The 12,153-nt window shown below is 43.4% G+C and overlaps 1 protein-coding gene across 1 annotated transcript; it reads left to right on the top strand.

The window, feature by feature from the left end:
• Positions 1-3,021: 3,021 nt before the first annotated feature.
• nell3 (NELL (neural EGFL like) family member 3) lies at positions 3,022-8,315 on the top strand. Its single transcript, XM_054623377.1, has 4 exons — positions 3,022-3,628; positions 4,241-4,800; positions 5,091-5,157; positions 5,308-8,315. Exons 1-4 carry the CDS (start codon positions 3,022-3,024, stop codon positions 6,837-6,839), a joined length of 2,766 nt encoding a protein of 921 aa, XP_054479352.1. The 3' UTR covers positions 6,840-8,315.
• The last annotated feature ends 3,838 nt before the right edge of the window (positions 8,316-12,153 follow it).

Below are 12,153 nucleotides of genomic sequence, written 5' to 3'. Positions count from 1 at the left end.
TAGCAAAGAACGAGGATCATGATGCAAAGTTATGCCTAGAAGAACAGCTTTGCTCTCTCTCTAGCCTCATTTTCAACTCTTTAAACTGTTTATAAAGTAAAATATTGCTTTCCATTTGCATTTTTGTGTCCCAATCTCCCAGAAGACCAGCCTCAGAGCCACTGCTAAAGGCCGATCACCCTCTCTGTGGCAAAACCCCGTCATCATACAGCGAATACACAACACCACGGGTGGGAAACCACATAACCTTGAACGCGTCCAAGAGCCTTTCGTGACTTGTGCTGTATTAAGCATAACACTCCGGGTACAGGCATGAGTCCCAGCCACCCTCATTTCCTCCCTTCTCTCTGAGGGGTTGACAAACAGATGGACACCATGCTCCAAGCATCTCCTGTACACGAGCGCCCCGGAGCCTCGGAGGATATTTTGTCAAGTAGATACACTGATTAACGATCGTGGAGCTGGGCAGCAAAGAGAGAGGTGATTTTTCTACTTTGTCGTATGTTTGCAGCCACTCTTCAGTCACTGAGGGCAGAAAAGAACAGAGTGGATACTGATCATGTGTTTTGCCAATGTACGCTGCAGCTCATTCATCTCAGCATGGAGTCAATAAACTGTAGAGGATTGCTATTTTTAAACACAGATGTTGTGCATTTCAAATAAAGTAAAAAATGAAATTTTAATGCGTAACAGGTTGCAAAACAAAGCCCTACTTATTTTGGGTATGAAGTATGGCAGAACCTCAGATGGTAAGGTATGTAAGAGAGGGCATACTTTTAAGCCCATAGGCTCCATCATATTTAAACAGGGTGCTCCAACACACCTCTGAAAAGCTTTATTGAGCTTTTACTGCACCAAAAGGAAAAGGAGCGTGATAATGAAAACCAGTGGGCATTTGTCAAATGTAGTACCGCAGGGGACAAACTGTCACAATGATGATGTGAAAAGTGATGCATTAGGAGTGTTGTAGTGCCCTCTGTTTGTACTCTGCTGTACTTTACATTCCAGCTCAGTGGGTGGTGTAGAGCAGTTCATGCTACCTGCACCACTTATTTTCTGATCCACTCTGCGTGTTTAACACAAGAAAAATAACAAACAGTAAGATGGATTTTTTTCTGTATGTATGCAACTAATTTAGGTTTCCAATCAGCCCCTCCTCTGCTGTGCTTGGCAGGATTTATTTGCCAACAGAATTCAATAAACAATGAAACTAAGGTTTTTTTATGTACATGAGTCAAACTTGCCTCTCTATGGAGGCCAATTTCTGACATGTAAATAACAAGGTTCATAAGATAAAAAGAATTACTCATAATTCAAAATTGTAGGAGTAAATTCTTCAGTTTGATTATTTCATTATAAATATTTCTTGTTTTTGCATTTACTTTTGAAGACACAAGCACCAGATTGAGCACTTGTTGAGGTCATAGATTAAAGCTAAAGGGAGCAAGTGTTTCAACGTCAGGTGAAGCACCATAGAGGGACATGAGAGGGGCAGTATAGAGGCAGTATGATGAACAAATCTGTGCTTGCTTTTGGACTGGAAAATAAAATCAACTTATGGACAATAGATTTCTTTCATGCCGTAGTACAGCACAACTGAAATGGTGCATCAAGGTGCATTTTGTTGTAAGTTTTTGGTCTTTTGAAGAAAATCCTCCACAAAATATGAGATAATTAGTCAAATTTATGTTTGTAAGAATTGTGAGATTATAACGTAACAGGTACTAAAACAACTGTGAGATAGCAAATCAATCAATAGTTTTATTAATGATAATTTAAAAAGATAAAAAACTGAGGCATAGTTATAAGATGATCAGTCTCAAATGTGAGATAATAAGGCAAAATGATGTGGAAATAAGTAAAAATCTTAAGATTATTAATCAAAGTTTCGGGGGGAATAAGTCAACATTACAAATAGTAGGGTAAATCAAAATTATAAGAGAATATCTTAAAATGATGAGAAACCAAGTCAATATTTTCTGTTAGAAATCAGAATATTCAGGTTATAAGACATTATTTAGAATTATTAAGTGACATCTTGAATAGTTTTCTCCTCTTTCTTGTCAGAAATTAGCTTCCACAAATGCGCGACCTTGAGATAATCAAAACAAAAACTTACATCAGAATCTGCCAAACTACAAACATCCCACCACACATCAGCCTCAGATAACCTCCCGCTGGACATGTTGTTGTGCTGAAGCACCAAAATGAGAGGCTCCAAAAACCAGCTGTGGGTCTCACATTCCTGACTTCTGCCATTCTGTCCCTTCAACAAAAGCTTGACCTCTGCTGGCTCCGTCTGTAATGAGGGGCGCTCGCTGTTGACAAGGCCAGTATAACCTGAAGGACATTGGGTTGAGGACCAGCAGCTGTCTCAACATTCTGCCACTTTTTTTTTTGCAGCTTGGATGGCCATAAGGTCAAAGGGAAGTCAACAGTGAGCAAAATGAAAAGTGTCAGTCATTAGGGAAAAGATGACAAAACCGAAGAACATCATTTCGCCGATGCATCGACAAAACCTTTGTTTTCACTTTGAACGTGAAACTTTGAGCAAACATTTCATTTTCAGAAAAATGTTGCATTCTGCTTTCTTTCCTCACAATGGGGGGAATTCCTGCAAAGGAGAACAGGGAAGGTGAAGGGTTAATTTGTGGCCGGGGAAACCTGATGCTAATTAAGTCTCAGGAATGCCACATACTGACATTGTAGTGCAGAAGCCCTCAGAGTGGGTCAGGCATGGAGGGAGCCGGCGGTTATGTGTCTGATGTTTTTATTCCCTTTACTGACAGTCAGTAAAGCCAGTCTCAGCTGAAGGTAGTGCTCTGTCACCAAGACTCTCTTATGTGGAGTTTGTGCTGTTTTATTTGGAGGGAGAAGATCAGTGATGGACTTTTTCTTAGTTGAATCACAGAACAGTTTTGGAGATTGTTCCAGATTTACCCTCCAAAGCTTATAACTCGCATTTTTCTTTTTTTTTTTTTTTTTGCATGCAGATAATATATATATATATCTGATGCAAAAATGCTTTTAGTAACACCAGTGCTGTTGCTGCTGTTGCCTTGGGTCTCTCTGCAAGCTGCCGCAGAGATCTGCAGGGGGACGCACTGCTCCGGCGCAGAAACCGGTGATCCGAGACCGTGCGTCGGAGCGCACTGTCCGGGCAGCAGATCCTCCAGACCTCCGAGGCAGTTCAACCCGACCACGCAGGGGAGAGCAGCACACCCGGGCTCTCCACGAGCAGCCTCGGAGGCTCAGCAGCCGGTCCGAGGGCGGCACAGCGACGGCAGTGCCAGCGGCGGACCGCGCGTAAAGGCGCATGAAGTGTTACCTGCAGGATGCGTCGACGCGGACTGCGCCGCTCAGGTGAAACCGTTTCAGCCCATTAATGACACCAGAGACTGCAAGGGGATCGAGTGCAGACTGCCGCCGAGGATACGGCCCAGAGCTCGGGTGAGGGCTTGTGTGGGAGAAGGGTGCAGCTCGGAGGAGGGAGTCAGCCAGCTTCCTCCCGTCCATCTGTCCGACAGAGCCGCACAGTTTCTGGGAGATTTTCCGGACGCTGGATATCCGTCGTCGGAACTTGGCGGTGCACCTTTGGGTGTCCAGCTCACATGTGACATCAAGCCAGGTCTGCTATCATCATCATTGTCATCATTATTGTCATCAAACATGTTAACTGTTGCGTTCAGATTATAGAAGGCTGAGTAAATTCTTTTGTGCACATTTTTATGCAGCAGTTTAACCACTGTGAGGCATTTCTGGTTGAGTGAAAAGCTTCAAAAGAAGTTGATGAATTATTAACTTGCTCTGGAAACAGAGAGCCTGTAATTTAACCATGCATAATAACCCTTTATTGACTTTACCTCCCTTTTTCCCACCAGTGATCTGCAAAATGGGATTATGCTCTAAAAGCAAAGAAAGACTTTGTCGACCTTCAGCCCAAAATGTTACATCTGCACAGCTACTAGAGCAGCTGAACTGGAAAAATGTCTCACAATCATTTGTCCAGAAAATGTTGAGTGCTTTGATGTTGGTCAACAAAGGGAACTTTCATTGCACTCGCCAGCTGGGCCAATCAAACGGGGTCAACGGGTGTTCAAACTTTTCTTGCGGCAGCATTTGCAGAAATCAGGCTTCAGAATCTGTCTTAATCTCATTTAATCACTTCCTCCACTGAAGTGTTCAACAATAACAACTTGTCCGATCACATTTTTCATTTTGCATTATTTCCCCCACGCAGGGGAGAACGAGGTTCCCTCAGAAGATGCCCTCATCTTGCACCTCCAGCTGGCAAAGGGGCAGGAGAAGCTGGTGGAGGCCCTGCGAGCCCAGCAGGTGGTCATCCGCGACCTGCAGCAGAAGCTCGCCGACCAGCAGGAGGCGCTGCTGTCCCAGCAGAGGGAGATCCTGGACCAGCAGCGGCGCATGTACGAGCAGATGGACGTGGTGAAGGCCCAGTACGGCCTCCTCTCAGACACCGTCAAGCAGGTCTCCTTCCAGGGCCTGCAGGGCGAGCTGCAGAGCTACTTCGAGAGCCACCTGGCGGGTCTGCAGAGTCAGGCCCGAAGCCACCTGCAGAAGTCCTACGCCGTGCACAAGATGGACATCGACTCAAAGGTGATGGATGTAGTCGGAGAGGCTCATTTTCCCCAACCTCTGCTGGGATGCCCTTCACCTTGTGGGAAGGAGGAGTTCTGTGATTTCCAGAAGGACCCGCCTCAGTGTGAGAAGTGCACCATGTGTCCTCCGGGATTCTTTCTGATCTCACAGTGTTCTCCCACCGCAGACAGGATGTGCCAGGTATTGTTTTTTTTAAAATACTGATATGTTCACACTCTTGTAGCTTTATTTAAAACACACCTTCGTCTGTTTTCATGATGGTGAAACTGATATCTGTATGTATATGAATGGGTTTCAGCTGATAGTCAACCTTGATATGATTGAATCAGTCTGTTTTCACGCATATGGCAGCAATGCCCAAACTAAAATAATACCAGCTCATTTGGAAGGGAAATTGCTCATACTCATCCCTGATTAGAATAAATCCATCATTAACACATGTTCACAATGATTATTTGTATGAATTGCAGGACAGAGATGAATGCCTCGAAGTACCAAACATCTGTGGAGAGCGAGTGAAGTGCCTTAATACTCCAGGTAACACATTGTTTATTTAGGATAATTAAAGCAATTTATCACCTAATTGCAGGCAGTGTGGAAATAATAATATTTCCCTCTTAGTATTTTCATTTTTTACAACTTTTTGCTCCTTGGTTTTCCTCTTCTCTCTGGTCTTTACCTGCACAGGGGGGTTCAGGTGTCTGGGGGTTTCTGAGAGAGAAGCCCTGAAGGGCGTGTGTGGTCACGACTACTTCTACAACCAGGAGCTGCAGGAGTGTCAGGCCTGTTCTGACTGTGACGGAGAGTCGGTTTCTTCTCCCTGCACATCTATCACTGACTCTGTCTGTGGCCTAACATCAGAGAGCCGACTCTCCCAGTCTTGGGGGGCCAATGTGGGAGTCCCCCCCGCCCGGACCTCTGGAGGCCACATCTTCCCCGAGCTTCCGCTTAACATCCGAGGCAAAGAGAGAATTGATCTGCTGTCCAACGAGGCTGGTCGGTTGACGTTCCTGCAGCATGGCCTCGTGTGGCTGGATCATAACTTTGCCATAAAGCACAGCTGCAGGAACTTCCTTCAGGTGGGGATGAGGCTCAACGGGAGCCAGGAGGAGGAAGGTCGGGACCTCAGCGGCGTTCGCATCGAGCAGCCGGATGGGAAGTACTTCCAGGGCGTCAGCGTGAGCAGTGGAGTCGAGGTGGAGCCCATCCACACCTTCGCTCTGCTGCTGAAGAGCCCGAACCAACACTGCAACCAGAGCAAGGACCTCCACCTCTACGACATCGCCGCTCCCTCTTTCAGCCTGCTCTGGTTGTCGCACGACACCGGTGCCGTAGCCATGACGGCCCAGATGTCCCTGTTGACGCACTACCAGACCAGCTACCGCCCAACTTTCCGCGTGACCTCCGTGTCCGACCCGTACATGATCACTCTAACGCACGACAACCGCGGTGTTCGCTTCACAGAGAGCGGCACGGTGAAGTTCGTCCTCCAACAGGCGCTTTACTCGATGGGCCACACCTGCATTCGGGAGGGTTTCTCCCTGATTGCCTTCACCAGCCGCAATGGGACCGCCCAGGAGGCGATGCAAGCCTTCAAGACGGGCGTCAACTACCGGGACACCTCCATCACCCTCTCTGGAGCTGTGAGCATAGCCGCAGGCGACACGCTCAGCTTTGAGATCACGTCCCCGTCGCAGTGCAACATCCGCTACTTTGGCGACAGCAGCGGGATCAGCGTGCTGAGCCTCATCTGGATTCCCTCGGCGGTGTCGTCGGCACTGACTGCTACTGTGACAAGGACAGGTCTGCCCTCTGGAGCGGTCAGGAATAAGCCGCTGTCGTTCCAGCAGATCAGCGCCGACACGCCGCAGGTTCGCTTGGCCCGCTCCGGGGAGCCAAATAGCCGGAAGAACTTTATGTTCCAAGAGAAAGGGACGGCGAACATAGCCCTCAACCTGAAGCTGATACACTCCTGTAATATTGTTAAACTCACGTTGCAGCGGGCGGGGGGTCAGGGCGGGCAGGCGGGTCCTGTGGCTCAGCAGGTGTCTGGATATATGCCTGATGGGAGCCAGTGGGCCAGTATCGGGCTGAGGGCCTCGTTTCCGGTCCAGAACGGCACAGCAGTCTACATCACTCTGGACTGCATCCGCGGGCGAGTTAACCAGATAACACACGAGGGCGGCACTAACATTTCAATCCTCTGGGTTGCAGTGTGATCAAAGAAGCCTTTTTTATCATTAATGCATTTTTTGAGAAGAAAAAAAGACATTTTTGCACATTATTGAATTGCAGAGCAGATTCAACAATTTACCAAATAAAGAGAGATGAAAAACAATGTTATTCATCTATTACACATATTTTGTCATATTATTGTTGTTAAATGTATGTTTCTTCACCTGTTTAGACTTTTATTTTTGGGTATGATTAACGTACTGTAAGTACTGCATTTGCTTGAAGTACTTCGGCTGGTTGAGCAGTGACCAATTCTTCATGTGATATGTGTGTGTGTGTAACTGTAGAGTGTGTATGAGTGTATGTACATGTTCAGTGGTGCTTGTTATATATGTGTGTGTGTGTGTGTGTGTGTGTGTGTGTGTGTGTGTGTGTGTGTGTGTGTGTGTGTGTGCGTACACATAGGCATGCCTACCTTTGTATCAGTCGTTTAATATGTATATCCTTCTGTTCCTGCACATATTTAACTTGTGTACTGTATGTAACAAACCTTTCTGTATTATTAGGCATTTGAAATAGGAGTTTAACATTTTGGGAGATACGCTTGTACACTTTCTGGATGAGTTAAATAAGGAGATAGATTCGACTCTCAGCTGGTTACCTTAGCTTAGCACAAAGACTGGAAACAGGGGAAAACAGCTAGCCTGGCTTCGTCCAAAGGTGTTGAGCCTTGTTTGGTTAATCCATACAAAAACTGTAGTGTAAAAACATTCGCTATTTAGAGAGGGGTTATGTGTTTTGTATGTATTAAACACATAGGTAAAAAAAAGAGGTGCTGGTTGGTGGATTTTTTAACCTTTGGAGGCTAGCTGCTTCTCCCTGTTTCCAGTCTTTATGCTAAGCTAAGCTAACTGGCTGCTTCGTATTTACCGTACCAACACTCGAGTGGTATCAGTCTTGTACATGCATTTTCCAAAATGTCAAACTATCCCTTTAGAGTCAAGAAAACGCTAGACACACATGCTAGGTCATAAGCAGGAGTTGGTATTTTAAGATGTGTTTATGATGATATTTATTTGCCTTTTATAAAACGGGACTTTTGTATTTACGCTATAGAATACATATATTTGTCAGACATGAGAAAAGTATAAAAATATGTCGTGTATATGGTAAAGCGCTGAAAAGGAAGTGATAGCCTCTATCATACGTTTATTTGCACACGTACAGTTTAACATAGTAAAATTGAATGTACAAACATCATACTTTGTTATTCTTTTGCCTAAACGCTGTTTCCCTGCGAGGAGTTGCTCATGCATATTGTTGCTAATTGCCTCTGTGTGTGTTCTGTTCTCTAAACAATTAAGCATAATTAAGTGTTTCAGGGAGTTGGCAGCGAAGCCGGTCACGGAAATTCTTCAGCTTTATTCTCACTTCATTATGTTTAGTGATATTTTTTTTTGTTTCCTGTGGTTGGGTTCCCTGCACGCTTGTTCAAAACCAAATAAAATGTATAAATGTTTAGCCAGAAAATGACTTTCACTGCAGATTGTTAATATTTTATTGTGTTAATTGCATTTCATTCAGCATAATGTTAAGCATTCCTGTCCAGCCACATCATTTTTACCTCTCACAAGGCCTTAATTCCTTGACATTTATATTATAGCGAACTTCTGTTATTTTCCATCAAGTTAAAGGGCAAAAGTTTAACAATCAGACATTACTCATTCAGTTAATCTCAAACACACTGAACCTCTTTAGAACCTTATTAAACAGCTATAGGTGCCAAAATTGCAGCCATAATACCAGGAAAGTCATACACTGTCCTTCCTCTCAATTGGTCTTAATCAAGGTTCAATTATTCTTCCATCTATTACCTATAGGAGAGCTGTTCTTTGGTTTAAACATAACAAATAGCCTGTGAGTCAATGAGAGGGAGAGGCGGTTGTTAAAAACAATCAAATGTTTCTGTCGGCTGCCTGAATTGAAAACAGGTGTTTCGGTGCAGTGATCCAGATGTCTGATGCTGTAGATCAAATGAGACCCATAGCACGCGGAACAGTTTCAGAGACATCAGAGAGACACGGAAAACTGAGGAGTGTGTGTGCATCGAAAACTTGTCTTTAAAGCTCCTCTAATCATGATTTTCTAAAATAACAATGGATCAAATGACTAATTGTAATGTTAAAGGGCTAACTTGTTGTGACAAAGAGAGTTATGACCCAACTCTGCTGTTCCTCGTAGCTCTACGACGCGTCTTTTCGTTATCCTCCTAGACTTTAGTGGATTGAAGTTGTGTTTTATTTGTACAGCCAACAAATTCCACTCTCATCATCAGCCATATTTCCAGCAGATGTTTCCAGCTAAACAAGCCTTGATAAGTTCACCTCATGCTACCCAGCTAGCACAAAATGGCAGAACAACAAAGTTAGGCATTAGCTGCAAAGTCAAAGTCTAGCTGCTATTTTGTAAAGAACCAGTTATTTTCTTCTGGAACGGCTCGAGGCATATGGAAAATGGAGATGATAAAAAAAACATTCATCAAGTGGCCAGAAATACAACACTGCAGGATAGCCATATTTCCAATCCGCCACATCGGGACCCTTACATTTACTGAACATTCATGTACATGCACATGTGTGCACTTATGCACGAACCATAGGCGTTTTTATCAGGAGCAGACGAAAAAATGTCAGATACCTTTTAAAACTAAACACAAGGTATTTGTCAGAGTGCACCAGAGCAGGCTGCAGGTTAACTGGTCGATTTTTTTTTCGCTTAAGCTGAACAGTTTCCTGCTACAGCAGAAAAAATGCCATGAGAGGGGTGAGGGTGAACCAAAATAGTGAAGTTGCGAGGCAGAAAAGTGAAAAAAGCTGATCTGAAAGTTTCTAAAAAAGCTCCAAAGAGCTTAGAGGAACTTTAGAGTTGGGTGATAAATCACTGCTGGTTCATCACAAGGATCAACTCCTTTCACATACATACAAAAGAAGTCATGCCTTCCATTGTTTATTTGAAAACTATTGATTATAGCTGCTTTAAACGAGGCGTATACCATATTGTATTTTACAGGGTAACATTCATCTTTTGTCAAGATTAAAAAATAAACCAAAGAATTCGGAAATTCAATTAATAAATAAAAAATGTACCATGCAGTTTTTTGTGCTGCAGACTTGCATAGCATTTATCTGTGGCAAAACAAAGAGACATCATTCATCACTGCAACGCATCTGTTGTGAGTTTATTTGCATTCTGAGGGTTTTTTTTGTGTTGGAGTCCAAAAGTGTTACCACAACGTAGTAATCCAGTTCGTCTAATACGACTCCTTTTTATGTTAGGAAAGTATTTAACTTAATATTCTAATTGTGCATCTGCATCATTTATTCATGGGTGCATGTTGATGTCGAGGTGAACACCCTCCTCACCCAAAGCTGGTCCCAGTCTGCTCCGATGTTGACTTTAAAGGACAAAGCCGGAGACAGGCTTGCTTTAATCAGAAGCGGATGTTACTGTAAGAGCCAAGGCCTCTTGTCTACAGGGAAATGTTTAGGCCATGTGGTCAGTTCCGATGCTGCAACCCGCCGCAGTGTGTTACACTGGTACTCGACAGAGGATTTATGGGGTGCGAAGAAAGCCTGTAATGATGTCGTTGATTTTTTTTTCCATACAGCTCGTTGGGTTCTTTTGAGAGTAAATCATTCTAAATAATCTAAATACGGAAATTAAATCCATTGGGCATTTGAAAGGTCTTTATTACTACGCGGAGTTACAGCTGAAAAAAAACACGTATGTGCTGCTAAATGTTATGTTTAAGTTTGGCACCAATTCCTGTGTACAGTGCGGTCTAACCTGCCAAGAGCTGCTGACTTGATAGCAAATGTTTCAGGTCAGGCTGTATATCTAAAAGTAATTTATCATCTTGCTGTTTCCCTTTTATGCGCATGAAAATGTGCATGAACTTTCCAACATGTGGCCAGAGGGACAGAACCGACCCACCAAAGGGTTTAACCTGGCCCACTGGATGACTTTTCAAAGTGTAAAAATGACAGATAAATCATTAATTCCACTTATTCAACAATTGAGTAAGCGTAGTCGACTTTTCATGCAGGAGCCGTCGATGGAAAATGTCCAGGTCAAAAAGGAGAGATGTGGATACATCCGAAATCACAGATCACACTTTGCTTTATGAACTCAATATGTGTACTATCGTTCAACATACTATAGTGTGAATGAACAGCAGTATAAATATTTATGGACGCACTGAAATGTGATTACCACTTCAATTCTGAGAGCCTCTTTGCCCTTTAGAGACAAGTAACCTTGGTAACCCCTAACCCAACCTTATTTGACCAAAGGATGATTTGTAAGAATCATAAAGTCTGATATACTTTAAAAAAAAGAATAAATAATAAGTGGAATCTTGAACTTACATTGAAGCATATTAACAATACATAAAATTAAGTGTAATTATTATATTATTAAACTGTAATAATTCACTGGAAGTGGTGTGCTTTTTTCATACTATTGGTTTTGTACTAAGGTTTCGGACATACTAAAGAAGCTCACATAATGTTTAGTGTACTAAATAGCATGGTAGTTTGACATTTTGGATGCAACAAGTGTCCAGTTCCTACTTCTTCATAAAGTTAGATGGGTGTGTTATTGCACCTTTCACTGCCAAGAAATATATTATTTGGTGCCACTATTAGACTCATCCTGGCAAAAAATAAAAGAACTCGCAAGGATAACTGAGAACAGAAAGAGAAATTATTAGCTGGCTGGTTTGAGGAAACAGACGTGTTTGTAGTCGTAGCCAAGGGATCAGGGAGACATCTCAGGTTGTCTGTTATCTGTTCTGTGTCTTCGTCTGCCTCTGAGAGAACTTTGTCTATCTAAAAGTCAAATATGTTTCTTACTAAAAGTGTAAAAATACTGCATCCATATCTCTGGGTTTTCTCTGCAACTGCTCGTTCTCCATCAATCCTCCCTTTCTTGCGCATCCACTCATCTGTCGCAATCTCAGCCCTCCTGCCTTCGTCCATCTGTGCCGGTGTTGTACTCCTCATTAGAGAGGTTGCTGATGCATGAGGAAATGAGCTGGCAGGTCGGTAGCCACCAAACACAAAAGTGGGATTCATACAAAACAGCCTGTGAAAAGTTTTCATGATGTGACGAACACAAAAAAGTTGACCAATCAAGCTCCTTGAATTACTCAGATGTTCTATGTTGTCGAAAGGTTTCTGCAGCATGAGCAATTCTTGCTTTCTGTGAGGTACTTTTGGAAAGCTGAAACCTATACAGACACTGAAAATAATCATGCTGGAAATGCTGCATCTCTCTGTTTCAGACTTGGCGAGGATT

The sequence above is a fragment of the Anoplopoma fimbria genome, chromosome 21 (genome assembly GCF_027596085.1).
Source record: "Anoplopoma fimbria isolate UVic2021 breed Golden Eagle Sablefish chromosome 21, Afim_UVic_2022, whole genome shotgun sequence".
In the NCBI taxonomy this organism is placed as follows: Eukaryota; Metazoa; Chordata; class Actinopteri; order Perciformes; family Anoplopomatidae; genus Anoplopoma; species Anoplopoma fimbria.
This window is presented reverse-complemented; position numbering and strand designations above follow the sequence as displayed.

What these genes read in the sequence shown, in the direction of transcription:
- nell3 (XM_054623377.1), top strand. Translation starts at nt 3,022, where the DNA reads ATGCTTTTAGTAACACCAGTGCTGTTGCTGCTGTTGCCTTGGGTCTCT. An exon ending in CACATGTGACATCAAGCCAG is followed by an intron (nt 3,629 to 4,240) that starts GTCTGCTATCAT and finishes TCCCCCACGCAG; the next exon opens with GGGAGAACGAGGTTCCCTCA. An exon ending in GAAGTGCCTTAATACTCCAG is followed by an intron (nt 5,158 to 5,307) that starts GTAACACATTGT and finishes TTACCTGCACAG; the next exon opens with GGGGGTTCAGGTGTCTGGGG.